Source organism: Callithrix jacchus, chromosome 5 (assembly GCF_049354715.1).
Source record: "Callithrix jacchus isolate 240 chromosome 5, calJac240_pri, whole genome shotgun sequence".
Taxonomy (NCBI): domain Eukaryota; kingdom Metazoa; phylum Chordata; class Mammalia; order Primates; family Cebidae; genus Callithrix; species Callithrix jacchus.
In genome coordinates this window covers 45,413,417-45,434,918 of record NC_133506.1, presented here as the reverse complement: position 1 = coordinate 45,434,918, position 21,502 = coordinate 45,413,417, and the positions used below count along the sequence as shown (strand labels likewise).

Genomic DNA, 21,502 nt, shown 5'->3' with positions numbered 1-21,502 from the left:
CTTTGGGCTTTAAGTGTGTTCCTTTAACAAGCATGAATGAGAGTAATTTTTTTTGAGATGGAATGCAGTGGTGTGATCTTGGCTCACTGCAACCTCCACCCCCCTGGGTTCAAGCAATTCTCCTGCCTTAGCCTCCCTAGTAGTTGGGATTACAGCAGTGTGCTACGACACCCAGCTAATTTTTGTGTTTTTGGTAGAGATGGGGTTTCACCATGTTGGCCAGGCTGGTCTCCGACTTTTGACCTCAAGTTATCTGCCCGCCTCAGCCTCCCAAAGTGCTTGGATTATAGGCATGAGCCACCGCGCCTGGCCAAGAATAACTGTTTCCAATCATCAAACATTTCTATGCCAGACAACATGCTAATCATTTTACATGCATTATCCTGCTAAATTTCAATCTTTGCAAAGGTCTTATAAAGTAGGTATTATTGTCTCTAGTTTATAGACAAGGAAACTGAGTATAGAGAGATGAATTAATTGGTCCAAGTTGATAAGGGAGGAAGTAAAGTAACGGATCTAAGCCTCAAATCTGGATCAGACCCCAAAGTCCATGCTCTTGACCACTACGCCAAGTTTAAAGGTAAGAAACTGTAACCCATCTGAATATCACAGGCCGTCCCCACTAGCCGCAGGGCCAGGCTGGGCCTAACTGCTTAGAGAAAACTGAGTTATCATCCAGGGCATCCTCTCATTTTCTTCCCAACCTGTGGCTGACACAGTCACCTCCCTGTTTCACCCACTGAAATCCAATCTTCCATGCCTACACTCGTGTTTCAGGTTTGATCAAACGTGTCCGCTTTTACCCAGTGGCTACATTAAAGGCTATTATATATATTTATGTATATATATAGACAGAATTTTGCTTTTTGCCCAGGCTGGAGTGCAATGGCACGATCTCAGCTCACTGCAATCTCCACCTCCCAGATTCAAGAGATTCTCCTGCCTCAGCCTCCCGAGTAGCTGGAATTACAGGCACCCACCACCACGCCCAGCTAGTTTTGTATTTTTAGTAGAGATGGGGTTTCACCGTGTTGGCCAGGCTGGTCTCAAACTCCTGACCTCAGGTGATCTGCTCGCCTCAGCCTCCCAAAGTGCTGGTATTACAGGCGTGAGCCATCGTGCCTGGCCTAGGCTATTATACTTTCTGTAAAGGACTTTTGCTGCTTTTCTCTTGGCCTGAAACCTGATGAGCTGGGAGGACGAATAACAGTGACCAAGAGCAATGAGCCCTTGCTGACTGAGAGGCAGAAGTACCCAGGTTGCAAGAGAATCTCTTTTTTTCTTAGGCTTCCTCATCTTTTCTCAGTCTCAGTTTCTCCATATGCTCGAGTACAAGTTTATACACTGAAAGATGACAAGGCTAAAAAAAAAAAGTTTCCTAATAGCTATGTTTTATTAAGTGGAGTTGACAACAAAAGTTAACTGAAGATAAATTATGATAATTCAACAACAATAAGGTGTGCTTTTTTTTTTCTTTTCTTTTTTTGAGATGGAGTCTCACTCTGTCACCAGGCTGGAGTGTAGTGGCACGATCTCGGCTCACTGCAACCTCTACCTCCTGGGTTTAAGCAATTCTCTTGCCTCAGCCTCCCAAGTAGCTGGGACTACAGGTGTGTGCCACCATGCTGGGGTAATTTTTGTATTTTCAGTAGAGATGGGGTTTCATCATGTTGGCCAGGATGGTCTTGATCTCCTGACTTCGTGATCTGCCTGCCTCAGCCTCCCAAAATTCTGGGATTACAGGCATGAGCCACCATGCCTGGATTCTTTTTTTTTTTTTTTAAATTTAAACAGCATCTCACTTTGTCGCCCAGGCTAAAGTGCAGTGGCACGATCTCAGCTCACTGCAACTTCCATCTCCTGGGTTCAAGCGATTCTCCTGCCTCAGCCTTCCAAGTAGCTGGGATTTCAGGCACGTGCTGGTGCACCCGGCTAATTTTTGTATTTTTAGTAGAGACAGAGTTTTGCCATGTTGGCCAGGCTGTAAGGTGTGCTTCTTAAGTGCCTTAAATTATCAGAGGATCTAAAAAGTAGCCAACAAAATCAAATCAGGAATTACAGGATGAATCCGCAGTAGTGCTTATGGCAGATGAATTCCTGCTGAAGGAACACAGACATGAGAAAGAACAGACTGCTAAATGTCCAAGCGTTAGAAGTCATTAATGTCACTTTGATCATGACTGAGGGACCTAGACCTTTCTTTAAAACACAAAACACTTATTTTTCCTTACTCCATTCCCAAAAGTAATTTGGTTCTGCTGAAAATGAAGCTTATCTTTTCCTTTTTTAAAGGTATATTTGTTGCCTACTGGCATACCCAGTCCAATTCAATTATAACAGTTTCCCAAACCTTTTTTTTTAAGTTCTTAAATTTTTATTTTTTAGAGATGGGGTCTCACTCTGTCACAGAGGCTGGAGTGCAGTGGCACAATCAGACCTTACTACAGCTTCGAACTTCTGGACTCAAGCAATCCTCCTGCCTCAGCCTCCCATGCAGCTGGGACTATAGATGCACCACTGTGCCTGGCTTGTTTCCCAAATCTTCTTTTTTTAAAATTGTTTTTAATTTTTAAAAAATGGGCTCTTGCCACGTTGCCCAAGCTGGTCTCAAACTCCTGGGCTCCACGATCCTCCTGTCCCAGCCTCCCAAAGTATTGGCATCACAGGCAAGAGCCAACACACCCAGCCCCCAAATCCTCTTGGTTGTTAGCATCATCTAGGATAACTCCTCTGGATGACTCTCCAGGTGAGGTAAGGGATTGGTAATCTTTAAACAAATGTCCAAGGGCACACTTATAAATAGAAAAATTTGAAAAAAACTGCATTAATAAGTACATAATAAATTATCCAGAAAAGGCAGAAAAGAGAGAGAAACCCCCAGCTCTGTAACCATTGTGAACAAGTGGCTGCATTTTCTTTACATATTTTCTTTTTTCTATGCATAATAATTAATTTTATATGGTTATGATCAATTACATATTCAATTTTGAAATCTGCTTGTACCTCCTCACACAAAAACATATAAACCAGACCATAATATTCAAAGCCATTAATAATCTTACAAAATAAGCAGAAGTCCTTTATGGGAATATTTATTCACTTAATTCTACCCCTGCCCCCTTACTGTATGTTTGTGATTTTCTTTTAACAAAAGAAACTTTAAACAGAAAAGTGTCTATGTAGCTGTTGACTTTGAACAGTTAACAGTTACATAAATGAATCCAGAACATGTGGTTACTGATCTACAAATAAGCTATTAAATAAAAAACAAAAACAAGGAAAATACTTACTATGCACCAGATGACAAAGGAAATTTCAAACTTGTGAGGAAAACTAAAAATGGACAGGCCAAGAAATGCAAACACACATGTTTCTGAAACAAACCAAAGAATGGATTACTCAACCCCATGATTTCATTCCAGTATGGAACCAAATTGTTAAGCAAGCATTCACAGTCAAAATCCAACACAAGACTTTCCCTATTTTCTTGGAAATCCTCAGCCAATATCTTGGTCAAACTTGTGCTTAAATTCTCTCATTCTTCTCTCTCTCTCTCTCTCTCTGTGTGTGTGTATGTTACGGTTTTTATTCTTTTAGTTCTCTCATTCTTTTCTATTATACAAGCAACACGTCCCCGGCATTCAGAAATCTCCTAATGGAATCCAGTCAACTGTCAAATACTTCTGCAAATAAACACCATCCCACCCAGGGAAGATGATAAACACATGAGTCTGTCAATCTGCTGAACACTGTCATTAGCCAGGGTCCCGACTGTGACAAAGTGGCAAAAATTTAGAGCGAATGACTGCAGGCGCCACAGGACAGATGTGAAGGGGCCTTTGGTTAACTTCCACATGATTGGCTTAATATATTTAATGCTGTCACAAGGTTTAGTACACAGCTCACACCCAGCAGGATTTGCAGAGCGAGACATAATGCTAACTCTTGGCTCCATTCTGCAAGCCAAAGAGAGTCCAATATTTACTCTCTGTCACACAAACTTGTATATTTTAAGAAAAAGTACCTTATAAATTTCTAACACTAGGCTCTCTGCTTAAACTGTGATGTTCCTCAGAATAGCATAATGACTAGAGAGATTAAAACTGTATTTTAAAATAGTTGATCATAAACAGCAAGACTGTTTTACATTCCAGCGATGTTTTTCCTTTGAATGGTGCCCAAGTTTAAAACAAGTCCACAAGCTAGACAGTTTAATCACCCTTCTCTTTGAAACGTTTTTCTTATCTCATATTCACGTGATCTTTCCAAATGAGCACATTTAGAAGACATTCAGATCTAGTGAATGCTCTTCCCTGGCAGCATCAACTCCAGGACCTGGATACATCATGATTAACCAAAGACCCTTCACATTTGTCCTGTAGCATCTGCAGTCGTTTGCCCTGAATTTTTGCCAATTTGCCATAGTTGGGACCCTTGCTAATGACAGCATTCAGCAAATGGACAGACTCGTGTTTTTCATCTTCCCTGGGCGGGACAGTGTTTATTTGCAGAAGTATTTGACAGTTTTTCTGTCAAATTTGATAAACTGCCAAAATTTGACAATTTTTCTAATGACCAGTCCTCTATGAATGGATATTTAGACTGTTTCTATTTCTGAGAGAGTCAACAAACACCCCAGTACACAGACTAAATACCACATGGTTGAACTGCTGGGCCAAAGAGCACATGCCTTTCAAATTCAGACAGACGTGGCAAATGACTCTCCGGAAAAGATGGCATCAGTGTCCCATCCACTAGGCCTGTGTCCCACACACCAAGGCCAGAAGTGGGTATTATCAAACTTAACATTTGCCAATCTGATGGTACAAAATAGAATCTTTTTGGATGGATGTTTTGCTTTATGTTTCTTTAATTGGGAGGGTCAGGGTCAGCATCTGTAGCCCTGGCTTTCTAAGAGAGGTGCTGTACAAATAATACCCACTGGCCAGGAATAAAGAGATGTGGCTTGCATACCCACTTCTTGGCCTTGAGACCATGGGCAGGTCATCTGACCACTTCTCACCTGAGCCTCCTTATCTGCCGAAGTCTCTGCCTGGCCTGCTCCTGCCTCCTAGCATGCTAACAGTGTGGAAGTGGCAATTAAAAATGAGACAAGGCCCCGCCCCTCCCCCGCCCAAAAAACGTCAGGGGTGATTTTGATGATGACAGCTAGGGCACAGCTACTTGGGGCAGCTTAAAGGGACATGGTGAGGGTTGTTCCCCAACTCCAACCACTTCCAAGTATAAAGTTGTGGGGGACATACATGGGTGTGTCTGAGCTTGGGGGGAACAAGAGCTCAAACTGCTTAAAGAAAAAGCCATAGTGAGCTTCTCAGCCTGTTGGCTAAGATCAAGAAAAAGCCATCATGGCTTATCCCAGCCCAACAAATGACACCTCTGCTGCAGACTGTCCCTGAGTGATGTACCTCATGCTGCTCTTGTGAACAAAGGATTCTGTGGACAAGTTTGGCAAATGCTGTAACCATATCCCCTGTTAAGAATTTTACAATGCCCATTTGCTGAAAAGCCTGGCAATTCATAAATGTTAAATTTTATTTAACACAGAATTTCCTAAACTCTTGTTTGACTACAAAAGCTTTATCATTTTTTCTCTTTCTTTCTTCTTCTTTTTCTTCTTTTTTTAAAGATCATAGTCCAATGCAGCCTTGAACTTGTGGGCTCAAGTGATCCTCTCACCTCAGCCTCCTAAGCAGCTGGGATTACAGGTATGAGCCCCATGCCTTGCTTGACTATGGAGTCATTTTCATCTAACCATCATTAATATTATTTCCAAAGAATACATTTTTGTAAATGTCACGTTAATACATTAAAAAATATGTCTCAAATGTTCATAATAAGTTCTATTTTTGGTCTTTAAATTGTAGGCACCAGATGGCCATGTATTAGGTGTTTGGTTTACTTTATGAAATTTCAGAGCCGGAGGAACAAACAAAAGATAGGGAGTATGGGATCTGGCCCTGAGGAACTGAAGCCCTACTACCAGGGGAAGTCTCAGCTGACTTCTAAAACAAGGTAAGGAAGAAAGATCAGCTCCGGGTAGGCCTGCACACGGCCACACAGAGGCAGAACTCACCACACAAGAAGGCCACAGTGCGGAGGGTCTGCTGCATGAGGATCTGGGTGACTGGGGAGAGGTTATGGTGCGTGTAGTGGGACATCACGATGCCTGAGAACAGGATGGCCATGATGCCTAGAGAGGAAGAGAACAGAACAGAAAAGCACCTGCCATGTGATCCCCAACTCAGATCTCACAATTCCTGCAAATCCCTGGGGCCTAGAGCTTTAGGCATTTTAAGAAAAAATATAAGCCTAAATTACAATTAAAAAAAAAAGAAAAAGGAACATAAATGAATACCTGAGGCGTCCCAGAGGATTCAGAAAAAACACCATGGGCCCCTTTTCTCTGGCAGTCTCATTACTAGCTGGGTGATCTTGAGCCACATCATGTCCCCCATCAGAGCCTGTTTTCTCTTCCGTACAGTGAGACTAATAGTACCCACTCACAGAACTGTTAGGCGGGTGAGCGAAAAGAAGCCATGTAAAGTCCCTTTCACAGTACCAGAGCTAAAGAGGTGTGGATTAACACTGACATCCAGGGATAGGATTGGCAGACGTGGAACCTGTGAGTATGGAGGGCCCACTGTAGTGCATCTTTTTTTTTTTTTGAAACAGAGTTTTGCCCTCGTTGACCAGCCTGGAGTGCAATAGTGTGATCTTGACTCACTGCAACCTCTGCCTCCCAGGTTCATGCAATTCTCCTGCCTTAGCCTCCTGAGGAGTTGGGACTACTACAGGCACACCTGGCTAATTTTCTGTATTTTTAGTAGAGACGAGGTTTCACCATGTTGGCCATGCTGGTCTCAAACTCCTGACCTCAGGTGATCGATCCGCCTGCCTCGCCCTCCCAAAGTGCTGGTATTATAGGGGTGAGCCACCATGCTGGCCAACTGCATCATTTTATATATGGGACTTGAGCACTTATGAGTTTTCTGTCTGTGGGGTGTCCTAGAGCTGATCCTCCATGGATGCTGAGGGAGGACTGTATAAGAGGGGCAAGCGAACCATTCTTGGGGGCAGAAAAGAAGTCTAAGAATCTGTGTATGGAGACTATGTGGATTTTTTTTTTTTGAGACAGGGTTTCATTCCATCACCCAGGCTGGAATATAATGGCGTGATCTCAGCTCATTGCAACCTCCACCTCCTGGGCTCAAGCAATCCTCCCACCCCAGCCTCCCAAATAGTTGGGATCACAGGCACACACCAACACAGCTGGCTAATTTTCTGTATTTTTGTAGAGATGAGGTTTACTATGCTGCCCAGGCTAGTCTCAAACTCCTGAGCTCAGGCAATCGACCCGCCTCAGCCTCCTAAAGTGCTGGTATTACAGGTGTGAGTCACTGCACCCGGCCAAATGTTTGGATTTTGATGGACTTTTAAAATACATTTCCTTAACAGTGAATTTTCCCATAATCATGCACTACTGTTATTTAAAAAGTAATGCGTCTTTTCTTCAAAGCCCTGCATGACAGCATCTCCAGCATTCGGTGTTTACGCAGGATTGGAGCCTCAACATTTGTCCGCTGCCCTCAGTCACTCCTGGGGCACTCAGGTTTCTTCTCAGTATCTCCCTGTGTAGGTAGCAGAAAAGGGGTCTCTATTTCATGTAAGGAGGCTGAGATTGTTTTAAAAAGTCATCAAGCTGCCAAGATATACTAATTCCGAGTATACACACAAACACACACACACACACACACACACACATCCCAATCCTTACTTTAGTTTCTATTTCATGCCATCTCAACAATGGTACCTGGCCTTTCATATATAGAATACTATTTTCTTAAATGAGTTTTTATTTAAATAAGATAGAATAAATTATATGTATCTTTATGAAAAAAAAACAAACAAAACTAGTCAGTGTGGTGGCACGTGCCTGTAGTGCCAGCAACTCAGGAGGCTAAGATGGAAGGATCACCTAAGCCTGGAGAGGTCAAGGCTGCAGTGAGTTGTGATTATGCCACTGCACTCCAGCCTGGGCAACAGAGTATGATCCTGCCTCAAAAAATAAAATTAAAATATAATTAAAGTAATAAACAGGATCCTATCACACATATGGTGCCTATTACCAGCAGAGTGATTTTTTTCAAGGGCTTCCAACTCTCTTGTCATGGTACATCTAACAGAACCCCAGCTCCTGCCCAGGCCTACTGAGCCTGCAAGGCAGTGTCCTTGCCTGCTCTGTTCTGGCCACACTGGTCTTCCTTCTTTTCCCGGAGCATGCCACACTCCTACACATCTATCTTTAGACCCTTGGCTCCTGCAGTTCCTGCTGCCAGAACCTCCTTCCCTAGAGCATCTCTGAGCTGGCTCCTGTCACCACACAGGTCTAGGCTCCAGGGCCACCTCCAGGAGAGACCTCCCTGGCTGCCTGAGCCCCAGTACATCCTCTACCGATGCCCCTCTCTGCCACATGGATTTCATTTCTCTTCTTGTCATTTCTTGCCACCTGGCATTTTTTTTTTTTTTTTTGAGACGGAGTCTTACTCTGTCGCCAGGCTGGAGTGGCACAATCTCAGCTCACTGCAACCTCCACCTGGGTTCAAGCGATTCTTTTGCCTTAGCCTTCCAAGTAGCTGGGACCACAGGCGCATGCCACCACGCCCGACTAATTTTTGTATTTTCAGTAGAGACGGGGTTTCACCATGGCCAGGACGGTCTCGATCTCTTGACCTCGTCATCCGCCCGCCTCGGCCTCCTAAAGTGCTGGGATTATAGGCGTGAGCCACCGTACTCGGCCCACCTGGAATTGTATGGATTTACTTACATTCTGGCTGACTTTCTTCTGCAGGAAAAGGAACCTGATCTTGTATTGTTTATTACTGTAGCCCCAGTAGCAAGGATAGTTCTCAGCATAGGGTGGGCATTTAATAAATATTTCTTGAATGGGTAAGAAATTGATTTTTTAGCCGTGTGCAGTGGCTCACGCCTGTAATCCCAGCACTTCAGGAGGCCGAGGCAGGCAGATCATGAGGTCAAGAGATTGAAACCATCCTGGCCAACATGGTGAAACCCCATCTTTACTAAAAAATACAAAAATTAGCTGGGTGTGGTGGCACGCGCCTGTAGTCCCAACTACTCAGGAGGCTGAGGCAAGAGAATTGTTTGAACCTGGGAGGTGGAGATTGCAGTGAGCTGAGATTGCGCCACTGCACTCCAGCCTGGCGCCTGGCGACAAAACAAGACTCTGTCTCAAAAAAAAAAAAAAAAAGAAAGAAATTGAATTTTCAACTTACTTTAAAAAAATTTAACACTATGTCGAATTCTTTCCATGGGTAGTACAAACAGGTCAAGTTCATTTCTGAAGTGACTGTACAGGACTCCAAAGTGCAAATGGACTAGAATTTAATCTTTTCCATTACTGATGAACATTTAGTTCCTTCCAATTTTTCTCTCCCAAGCAGTGCTGCAATGGAATTCCTTAGATATCAATGCATAAGAGCATTGCAGTGTACATTCCATCTTTGGCCAACTTCATGTCAATATCTTAAGAAAGCGTTATGTCATGATTAATCTTGCAAATTCATCCTTCATGCCCAAAGTCCCCTCCTCTGACTCACCTTGACAGTGTCACTGTAAGCCCATCCCCTGTAAGCCCAGTGTTTGCTAACTGCTCTGCCTAAGTGGGGTCTATTCATCTCTGAATCTTTAGTGTCAGAGGCCAAAGTGGCCCTCAAAACTGGCTTGATTGAACAATAAAAATAGTTAACATGGATACAATTAGAACGAATATTCTGAGAATAGCTAACGCTTGCTGAGTAATAATTAGGGAGACTATTTGATTTGCTGTGGCCACCAGGACATTTTTTAGAATAAAAGGGGACATTATTCATTCATTATATTGAGACAACAGCAAAACTGGGGGTCTCAGAGCAAACCAGGACTTATAGCCACCCCAGCAGTAGCACAGATGCCCCGTCAGGACTGTCACTTGCATCACTTTCATTCATTCTCGGCAAAGGCATTAGGCTGGCCCTTTTATTTGTCTATTTTATGATGAGGAAGTAGAGCACGGGGTGGTTAAGTCTGTTGTCTGAAGTTACACAGCCAATGAGAGGTGGAGCTGGGGTTCAAATCCAAGTCTGTCTGGTTTCCAGCCCAGTCCTTAACAACTGTGTTCCCTACATGTGGATTTAGGTAAATAATTCCCACTTCCTAGGAGGAGAATTCCTGCTTTGTGGTCTTGGGAACCACCTGAGATCAGTCCTTTGTGATAGGAAAAGGGGAGCACAAAAAGGAAGCAGAAGACAGCAAAAACACCATCCTTTCCACCTGTGCTTTCATAGTACAGTGTGAGGGTCCACACACCACACAGGGCCATCCTGCCCCTCTCGGCGTGGCAAACACCCAAAAGGCAAAGCACAGACAGAGCAGGGTCCTTACCCAGAGGCAGATCTGGTGTTCCTGGCTTGCACTGCTCTGTGTGGAGCAAGGTCCCTAAGGAAATGACACCCCTATCAACAGGAAACACTGCCACTCTGAAAAGAAGGTAAGAAAAACACTCCTTTGTTTTAATCACAGATTCCAAACAGATGCATGAAACACATCTTTGCCAGCAGGTACTCAATGATCATCTCAAGGGGGTAGAGGAACAATTTAGAAAAACAGATGTAAAAATAGCTAGGCTAGAGCCAAATGACTCACAAGTAATGTTTTTGTAAGTGCAAACATTCAGTAAAGAAAGGGAACCTCAGGCAGATACCAGGATGGAATTATCCTGGTGAACTGGTTTGTGATGAAAAACAAAATCCTGAAAATGGCGAGTCCACTCTGCTTCCTCCTTATGCTGCTCACGCAGCACCCACGTGTGACTCCAGCAAGTGACTGTGGGCAGGAGAATTCTGTCAATGGAGTCACTAAAGATCACTGGGCCTTTCGCTTTGTGTCTGAAGAAATTACTGCTACACAGAACACTGTCCTCCTCTACATATCTACAAAACCTGATACAAGATGCAAAACAAAACTATTTTCTGACATGGGACAAAAGATAGGGTATGGCTGTGATTCTGGCCATAAGGGAAACAAACAAGGTGGCCACTCTTTCTCCAGACCCCCTGGCTGAGCTGACTGCCTGAGGCTGAGGCTCTGGGGGGCTGTCATGTTGGGTGGGGGAAGCTGCACAGAAAGAGAGCTCTTGGACATCTATTGTAAAGTCCCCTTGAGTCTTTGACTCATACTGATCAGTAAGCATGTGGGAAGAAACAAGAGCCTGGGCAAAGACCATGAAAAAGAAGTAGGCTGATGAATCCCAGAAGCTGACGCGGGGCTGGGAATAGTTTATGTTCCCACCAGCCAGAGTGGAGTGAGCTCACAATACCTGAGACACCTTAGTTAGGGCCCTGCTACTCTGCACCTGCCCTAAAAAAGTTTAAATGTAAGCCTCAAAAAGGATTACATTGATGTCAAGAGACTTAAATATATGCCACAAGAAAAGCCCAGAAATAACACACAGGAAACAAAAATATATATATATTATTTACTATTATTTTGAGATGGAGTTTCGCTCTTATTGCTCAGGCTGGAGTGCAATGGCGCGATCTCAGCTCATCACCACCTCTGCCTCCCGGGTTCAAGCAATTCTCCTGCCTCAGCCTCCCGAGTAGCTGAGATTACAGGCATGCACCACCAAATACAGCTAATTTTGTATTTTTAGTAGAGACAGAGTTTCTCCATGTTGGTCAGGCTGGTCTCAAACTCCCGACCTAAGGTGATCTGCCCGCCTCAGCCTCCCAAGTGCTGGGATTATAGGCATGAGCCACCATGCCCAGCCTATATTTTTTTTAAAAAAAGAAGAGTCTGGAACTCCATAAAGAAACACAATAAAATCTTGTACTCAACAACATAAAGTTCACAATGACCGACATCCAATCAAAACTTAATAGCAAGCAAAGAGCAAGAAAATGTGACCTATAAACACAAGAAAAATCAACAACAAAACAGACCTAGAATTGACAGAGATGATGGAATTGGCAAACAAGGACGTTAAGACAGCTATTATAAATATGTTTCATAAGCTCCAGAATATAGAAGAAAACATGAACATGCTGAAGAGAGAAATGGAAGAAGTGAAAATAACCCAAAGGGGATCTTCCATCAATGAATTATAGAATATGCAAATGAGAAATACACTGGGTAGGATTAGAAGAGATTCCACATGGCAGAAGGAAAGATCAGTGACCTTGAAAACACAGCAACAGAAAATAACAAAAATAAAGCACATAGGGAAAAAAAGACAGAAAAAAAGGGCAAAGCATATTGTGGGCCAATAACATGCTACCTCTCATAATTGGAGTAAATTGAAGTCTCAAGGGGAAGGGGAAGGGGGAACAAAAAAATGTTAAGAAATGGGCAAAAGCTTACCAAATTTGATGAAAGCTATAACGTCATATAGACTATAAACCCAAGAAGCTCAATGAACCGAAGTGGAATATAAAAAGAACCACACCAAGGCACATCTAAATCCCGTTGCTACACGCCTATCAGGAGAGCTGAACTTTTTAAAATTAAAATAAGTATGGTGACAATATGAAGCAACTGGCACTCTCTCACACATTCTGACAGGAATGTAAAATGATACAGTCACTTCAAAAACACTAGGCAGTTTCTAAAAAAGTAAAAATGTACTTACCATATGACCTAGCAGCTTTAATCTTAGGTATTTACCCAAGACAAATGAAAACATATGCACAGTGTTCTTAGCCCAAATCTGGAAAACCCCAAATGTCCTTCAAATAGTGAACAGATAATAAACATTCTTACTGTGGGGCAATAAGAATGATCAACTACTGACATGCAAAAACATGGGTGTCTCTCAAAAACATTATGGTAACTCAAAGAGAGGAGACACAAGACCACATGCTTTCACTTAAATGACACTCTGGAACAGGCAAAACTATAGTGACAGCGAAGATCAGTGGGTGCCAGGAGTCAGGACAGGCGGGGGACTGCAGAAGGGCACAGGAGAGCCATGCTGGGCGATCAGAATATGCATACCTCGACTGTGGGGGTAGTTACGCCTGCAATTTTTCCGAAATTCATGGAACTGTATACTTAGAACAGGTCCATGTATTATGTGTAAATTATACCTCAACAAAGTTAATAGAAAAGAAAATCTCCGCCATCCTGTGGCACAGATCAAAACAGCCCTGCAATAGCGCCTCCTTTCCAGAACAAGGGCTCTGAAGGGCCTTCACTCAAAGGATGGGGTCAGACTTTCAGGGCAGAGCCCTTCCCACCTGGCTGCCCCCTCACACAGGAACAGGGGTGAGTCATACTCCATTTTCAGGTCAACATCCTTGCAATGTAACTAACTGCAGACACAAGCTTGATTGCCACTTGTGGGCAGAAAGCCCAACTAAGCCAAGCCTTGCAAACAGGGGCTGCTGATTGACTACAAGGTGACTGCTCAGAGACCCTTACTCTGTGAGCGGTTACCCCCCGCCAGCTGGTGAGCATCATCTTCTAGGGCCGCATCAGAGTCATCTCTGCTGGGTGCAGGGAAAAGTCTATGGGTCTCCATTGTCTGGGTTTCAATCTCACTGCCACCACTGCCTGTGCAGTGCAACTCTGGGCTAATGACAATCTCCTAGTACCTACTCCACAGGGGTGGTAGCAGCATAAAAATCCCGAATATGGCATTAAAAAAGTCACAAAACTGCTATGTCCAATAAACTGCTACTCCAACATTATGCCGCCACCACACTTTGCTTTTTCCTCTAGGTAGCACTGAGTACATGGTTTATGATGAGTTGTTTTGGAGAAAATTGTATTAGAGGAGGGTTCTAAGCATTTGTTCTTGACTCAAAGACAACTAGTTTAAATTATTATTCCACCAATCCCAGCTGTGACCTTGGGTAATGTATTTAATCTCATTCAACCTCAGTTTTCTCATCAGTAAAATAAGGACCTTCACAGTACCTCCCTCCCACAGGCTACCCTCCTCTGAGGGAGCCTCATAGGACTGATGGGCTAAATGAGAGAAGGCAGGTTAAGAGAAAATGTGACTGTGACACCAATGTGACTGTTTGAGCCCCTGGATCCAGGCAGGCCTAAAGCCAAATGTGGTTTTGTGTTTTTTGTTTTAGTTTTTTATTTATTTATTTTTAATGGAGTCTTGCTCTGTTGCCCAGGCTGGAGTGCAGTGGTGTGATCTTGGCTCTCACTACAACCTCCGCCTCCCAGGTTCAAGCAATTCTCCTGCCTCAGCCTCCTGAGTAGCTGGGATTACAGGCACCTGCCACCACGCCCAGCTAATTTTTGTACCTTTAGTAGAGACAGGGTTTTACCATGTTGGCCAGAATGGTCTTGATCTCCTGACCTCATGATTTGCCCACCTTGGCCTCCCAAAGCGCTGGGATTACAGGCGTGAGCCACTGCATCCAGCCCAGATGTGTTTCTAGGGAGCCAGTAGATTCCCTTTATTACTTAAGCTCTTCTGAGTTGTGACTGTCTCTTGTGACTGAAAGTGACAACTGACAAAGCCTCTTTTACCAGGCAGGACAAGACAAGGTGCCATCATCATAGCACTTTCAAAGTCTCTGTCACTTACCTGAGAGTGAGATTCCTTCTGCAAGCCCATAAGGCAGATAAGCAAAAATGATCATCATGCCAAATTCCAAAGAAGGCGTTTTCCTCAAGTCAATATGCTTCAGCACGTAAATGACAGACAACTGTCAAGGAAGAAGAATCGAGGGAGAATTATGGGAGATGTGGAGAAGTCACAAAACTGCTACTTTCCAAATGCATGAAGTAAACAACGGATACAGAAGATTTTGGAACATCCCAAGGTTACAACTGAAAATTTGTCATTATGGATTTTTTCCTTTGTAGACTGTTACTGTAAGAAACGGAATCTGACAAAACACTAATTCTGGAGATAAATGGTGGCAGAAAAGGAAAATCGACCTAAGTCAACTCATTTAAAAACGCTGACTTAGAGGGCTGAGGATGTGCCAGGCCATGGGGTGAAGCTGGCACTGCAGACGCGCCAAGGATAGCTCACTCGGCCAGGTTCCTCCCAGGGCCACATCACCCCCACTCTTCCAACAACATTAGATGAGATCACTAACACTACCCATCTCACTTTCCCCATCAGTTTTCAGTCAAAGACAACTAGTGTGAATCGCTGTTCAAACTGGGGTTCAAGGCCCTGTTCAAACAGTCTTTCCTGTTCCTGGAGATTTCCAAACTCATGCCCCTGTGAAAGGAGAGAGTCTTCTATATATTCAAATATTGTTAATAATGCCTATACTGGTGCTTACAGTACCCATCTGCGACACTTCATTTTGATAGATACTTTTTTTTTTTTTTTAAAGAAAAAGATAAATATGGAGGAAAACACTTAACTGGAAAAAGTTTTCTGTTCCATTCTGTTTATTGGTACAATATGAGAAGCTGTTAGCCAACTCAATAGAGCCTTTAGACTTCTGGACAAAGGAGCTGATGGGAAAATTCAACAGGATGGCAGAAAAACATGCCTGTTACAGGCATAAGAGTCTCTTCCGGCCATCTGTGAAACAAACTGCTCATGGAGGAGGGGCAGGTGGCCATCTCCCTGAGATGTAGGCTTAGGCGCGCCCCCAAGTGGTCTACTGCCTGTTTCTATTCTATTTTAAACATAACGAAATTTCTACAGCAATAAAGGTGTCATTGACCTTAACAAGTCTCTTTCCTGCTCCAGCTGGAAAAGTGTATTGGTTGTTAAACAACAAAATCAGTGCAAATAACTCCATGGAACACACTTCGAGAGCCCCCTTTCCAGTCCTTATGGATAAACACTTTCAGTGGGATAAAGAATTTTCCCTATTTGACATTTTATTTTTATTTATTTTTTAGAGATGAGGTCTCACTATATTGCTCAGGCTGGTCTTGAATCCCTTGGCAAACGCAATCCCCTGGCCTTGGCCTCTAAAAGTGCTGGATTACAGCTGTGAGCCACTGTATCTGGTCTATTTGACACTTTCAAAGAAAATTAATTTCCAATTTTCCAAATGTGAGAAGTGAGATGGCAGAAAATGAAAATCATCTAAGTGTGGCTATCATACTCTGGGAACCGAGAGGTCCCCCAAAATCACATCTGATATCCAACAGTGTACATGTTTTTTAAACTTTGAAAAGTGATATCCCAAATTTCACATGTTAAATTTAAAAATCCTTGAGTTAGAGTGTTTCTCAAACAAAACGAAGCAAAAAATCCTCCTTTAAGCAAAACCTTCATCTAACATTGACCCCCTTAAAAAACAGGAGAAACTGGCTAGAGATAGAATAATCAAGAATAATCTCAGCCCTGCATGTTCATCACATTAAAAGGATATTAATGCAGAAATTAAGCCAGTGAGAGTGCCGAGCGCTGCAGAGCCAAAGAACATTTTGAGGAAGTAGTCAAGGGCTTGTAAAAATGTTTGCCACCCACTGACATCTGACATATTTTTTCTCGTTAAACCTTCAGCTGTGCTAGGAAATGAAAGAAAACAGAAAGTTAAAATGTTATATACAAAAAGTTCTTAGAAATTAACTTAAAACTTATTTCTTGCTTATTCCCTTATTCATTAAACCATACCATCATTTATTCAGTTAGCCATTTATTGTTCACCTACTTTGTCCCAGGGGCTGTGTTATTTTCTGGGGTTCAGAGATGAGAACAAAATTGCTGTCCTTAAGGAGCTCCTCCCCCCAAGCTAATGAGGGAGAAAAACACGACGAGCACTAATAACAATCTGCAGGAAGAGTAGAAGGCTGTAGAAAGAAGGATGGGTAGGTACCTAATTCAGACTGGCCAAGCTCAAGGAAGGTGCTTGAGAAAATGTGGGCTGATGCCAGGTACAGTGGCTCACACCTGTAATCTCAGCGCTTTGGGAGGCTGAGGTGGGTGGATCACTTGAGGCCAGGAGTTTAGATGTTGGCCTGGCCAACATGGTGAAACCGTCTCTACTAAAAATACAAAAATTAACCAGGTGTTGTGTCGCATGCCTGTAATCCCAGCTACTCAGGAGGCTGAGGCAGAAGAATCACTTGAACCTGTGAGATGAAGGCTGCAGTGAACAGAGATCGCACCTATACTCCAGCCTGGGCAACAGAGCGACTCTGTCCTCCAAAAAAGGGGGAGGCTGGGTTTAGATTCGGGATAAAGACGACTTGCTCAGGTGAAGAAATGCGAGAAGGCACGCACTGAGGAAACGGCACGTGCAAAGGAAGGGAGCCCATGCATATGCAGCCCATTGTGGGAACTTTCCAGTACGAGTTTAGTGCAGCTAAAACGGGGGCGGGGGTGGGGGCGGAGGCGGGAAGTACAGTGGCAGGAGGCAAGGTGAGAGCAGCGGCAGAGGAACAGGGCCTGGGGAAGGCATTGGTATTTCAGCCTGAAGGCCGGGGAGTCAATAGGAAGGATTTCAGTACAGACAGAAATCCTGTGATAAAACCTAAAATTGAGGCTTTGGCAAGAAGTTAGATTAGAATGGAGCTACCCAGAAAAGAAATGTCCAAGGTTTCAGGCTGAGAGGAGGATTTAGGAGGCATAAGGGAGGAAGAAATGAAGGAACTTTCCTTTCACTGTAACAGACTGAAGGAAAATGTCAGATGTTATTAAATCCAATTGTTGGTCTTGTCCTCAAAGAAAACTATTACACCATTAACATGGAATTATTCTCATTAAATATCCATCCCCTACTACCCTTTACTCCCAGGAATAAGCCTCACTATCTCTCTCTAGACATCCTTGCCTTCCTACAGACCAACCCTGTTCTCAGCTCAATGGCCTAAATGATCCCCCCGCTCCCCTTCTATGAGACAGGGTCTCACTCTGTCATCCATGCTGAAGTGCAGTGGGTGTGATCTCAGCTCACTGCAACCTTTGCCTCAAGTGATCCTCCCACCTCAGCCCCAGAGTAACTGAGACCACAGGCACACATCACCACAGCCAGCTAGTTTTTATATTTTATGTAGAGATGGGGTTCAAGGCTGGTCTTGAACTCCTGGGCTCAAGTGATCCACCGGCCACAACCTCCCAAAGTGCTAGAATTATAGGCCCTAACTGATCCTTTTCAGGGGCACACCTGATCAGGTTACCAGCCTGTTTAGAACTCAGTTTCCCCATGTCACCAGGAAGCCCAGTTTTAGTTTGATCTGGCTCCCACCTGCCATACCCCTCTGACCTTACCTCCTCCTCCCCAAATCTAAACACCTGGGCCACACTGTCACTGGCACCTCCCAGGTAGACACTATTCACCTTTCCCTGCCCCAACTAACTCCCTATTCATCCCTCAGGAAAAGTCATGGTGCCTGACTTCTCCTTCACAGCCTGCGAAACTGTAGTGCCTCATTCCATAACGATGAAGCCTGTGTCCATCTTGTTTGCTGCCTTATGTCCAGGGCTTAAAGCAGAGCCTCGAACACAAAAGACAGTCGATACCTTTTTATTGACTCAGTAAATGAAACAAAGAATAGTCAACAGTAATATTCAGCTTCATTAATCACCATGTCATGAATTGGTATCACTTTATTTATTTTTGAGATGGAGTCTCACTCTGTTGCCCAGGCTGGAGTGCAGTGGCGTGATCTTGGCTCACTGCAACCCCTGCCTCCGGGCTTCAAGCAATTCTCCTGCGTCAGCCTCCCAAGTAGCAGGATTACAGATGCGTACCACCACACCAGGCTAATTTTTTTGTATTTTTAGTAAAGACAGTATTTCATCATGTTGACCACGCTGGTATAGAACTCCTAACCTCAAATGATCCACCTGCCTTGGCCTCCCAAAGTGCTGGGATTACAGATGTGAACCACCATGCCAGGCCCCAGGATTGGTATAATTTTAAAGCAGAATAAGATGAAGAGGTAGCTTGGTCAAACAACCTCAGGAAGCCTTTCAAGGAGATTCACAGCACAAAATAACATAATAAACGTTCTGAGGAGTCTTGCAAAAACTAACTTTCTTCACATGAAAGCTTTCCGGACTCACCTGAACACACAATCTCCCCAATTCCCCTTCTTTCTAGCAGATCACAGGTAAACATCTCACCTTGAGGAATGTCGCAGCCAACAAGGGCTCATCTCGGAAAAGTGCTTTTGAAGGCCATGATCACCCACAGTTCCCAAAAATGGGCCTGCAGGCCATACATACACAGTGTCCAGCCTCAACCCACATCACTACCACAGCGGGCGCCCAGGCTGGTTTCACTGCTTTCTTTTTATACAGAGAAGCCTGAGGCCCAGAGAGAGTGAGTCACTGGGTAAGGTCACACAAAGGGTTAACAGCAGATCCAGGGCTGGGCCACTGGTTTGTGAACCCCAGGTAATTTAAGTCGAATCTGGACTCTCTCTGGCCTGGTACTTTTCTAATTTTGTTTCTTAAGGTCATGTTTCTCATACCTTAAAGAATAAAAGTGAGTATTGCTTCAGGGTCCATTTAATGAGCCTAAGCTGTAGCTGGAGAAAACAAAAGGTTTCCCCTCTATATCAGTGACTGTAAATACACTGTCATAGCAACAATTCAAAGCTGAAAATGACTTAATTCAAGTTACTGAAGAAACAGGACATTTGCTTTCTGGCACTCGTGAAGGTAGCAACATTAAAAAAGGGGTAATTTATTTGCATATTCAAGCGCAAAGATAAATGTGTCAGCTTGCTTTGGAGATGATCGTTTGTGAAGTATACCTCTTCAAAACCAGATGTGATTCTAACTGATAACCAAGGAAAGGTGACAGCAATTCCCAGGAGCTCATTTTTCTTTTGTACTACCAAAAAGAAAAAAAGGCGGGCGAGTAGTCTGACATGCCCCTTTTCTTTCTCTTCTGTCTGAAAATGAGCCTCCCAGGGCTGGCTCACAAGACATTCCTTCTGAGAAGCCTTCCTCATATCCTTTGTCTGGTCATGGAGCCCCCTAGTGCTTAAGACACCATGTTCACTTCTCTATGGGCATCTTTTGCCTATCACAGACCGAGTTCGTCAAATCTACCTGGCTGTCAGCAGTGTCTGGCACATAGAGGTCCCTCACCAAATGCTGATGTCAGATGACCAGCCGTGGCTGGAGAATTCATGAGGCTGATTCTCAAGCCAGCTTGGGTCTCAGCAGTGGCAGTGCTGCTGGTGGAGGAGGCAGCTGGAAACTACACATGCGTGGTCCACAGATCCAACTGTGGGAACTGTTATCACAGGCAATCTTGGGTTTTTCTTTTTCTTTTTTTTTTTTTTTTTTTGAGAGAGTCTTGCTCTGTTGCCCAGGCTGGGGTGTAGTGGTATGATCTCGACTCACTGCAACTTCTGCCTCCCAGGTTCAAGCGATTCTCCTGCATCAGCCTCCCAAGTAGCTGGGATATTACAGGGACCTGCCAACACACCTAGCTAATTTTTGTATTTTTAGTAGAGATGGGGTTTCACTATGTTGGCCAGGCTGGTCTCAAACTCCTGACCTCAGGTGATCTGCCCACCTCGGCCTCCCAAAGTGCTGGGATTACAGGCATGAGTCACCGTGCCTGACCCGATCTTGGGTTTCCAAAGCACTTTTCCAGTAAGAACTTCTTCTTACTGACAATGATGCCATCATTTCTCATCTTAAATAGAAAAGTCTCCCAATCTTTGGCTTTTATAACAGAACTGGAAAAGCTTAGAAAATATCCTACCTCTGAAAAATTATTTTTCTTTCAAAAAATCAGAAACAAAGCAATTGAGCTTAGCTCCTAATGCATAAAAATAACTCATGATGTCACCTCCAAGTTGGGCAAAATTCCTTATCACAAATGTTCAATATGTGTAGCCAGGATATAAGATAAAACCAGAAAGCTAAGCAGGCTTTCAGAGCAAATCTTAAGTAAGAAAAAATATTGCCATCAGATTTTTTAAAGGTCTTGTTTGATAATATCCTAATAAAGCTATAGAAATTTCTGCCAAGAGAACATGAAAAAGCCAATAGTAGGAAATTGGTTAAGTAGATCATAAGCAACCCAGAAAAAAGGAATACTCTGTAACCAGTAAAATGATGTTACAGACGATTGTTTTATCAACTATGTTCAATAGAAAATAGAATACAATATGTGGGGTATAAGCCTATTTAAATAAAATGTATGTATATTTATACCAAATTGTTAACTATAATTATCTCTAGGTGGTAGTAGCAATGTATGTGATATTTCTCTTTTTTGCTTGTGTATTTACTAAATTTTATAAGAATATATGTACTACGTTTAGAATAACAAAAATACTTTTAAGTTTGGGTTTTTTTAAGGCCTGTTGAGCACCTCTTGCGATTAGGCAGTACTTGGTAAGCTCTTCCTGCAAAGGAAGGGCAAAAACAGGGCAAACATGATGAAAACAATAACTGGGGCAGGGAAAGAAGAGGAAAGGATATCACATTACCTGATGCTGGATGCTTTTCCCTAGTTATCTTTTTTTGTTTTTTTTTAACACAGTTTTGCTCTGTTGCCCAGGCTGGAGT

The 21,502-nt window shown here is 43.4% G+C and overlaps 1 protein-coding gene and 1 long non-coding RNA gene across 10 annotated transcripts in view; one reads left to right on the top strand and one right to left on the bottom strand.

Moving 5' to 3' along the window:
• Positions 1 to 21,502, bottom strand: part of SLC9A8 (solute carrier family 9 member A8) — an 85,128-nt gene that overhangs the window by 10,567 nt on the left and 53,059 nt on the right. For all 9 annotated transcript variants that reach the window (XR_619879.6, XR_013535248.1, XM_035298909.3 and 6 more), the window contains 4 exons: positions 16,392 to 16,530; positions 14,627 to 14,732; positions 6,095 to 6,211; positions 3,291 to 3,373 (listed from right to left, as the gene is read on the bottom strand). Coding sequence is in view for 7 of the 9 variants with exons in the window: in XM_035298909.3 (XP_035154800.1) it covers positions 3,291 to 3,373; positions 6,095 to 6,211; positions 14,627 to 14,732; positions 16,392 to 16,530 (445 nt within the window). In the remaining 2 variants the exon portion in view is untranslated. The remainder of the gene's footprint in view (positions 1 to 3,290; positions 3,374 to 6,094; positions 6,212 to 14,626; positions 14,733 to 16,391; positions 16,531 to 21,502) is intronic.
• LOC118153628 (uncharacterized) lies at positions 5,646 to 15,736 on the top strand. Its single transcript, XR_004742980.3, has 3 exons — positions 5,646 to 5,726; positions 5,886 to 6,033; positions 14,572 to 15,736. It is a non-coding gene; the product is annotated as an uncharacterized LOC118153628 (long non-coding RNA).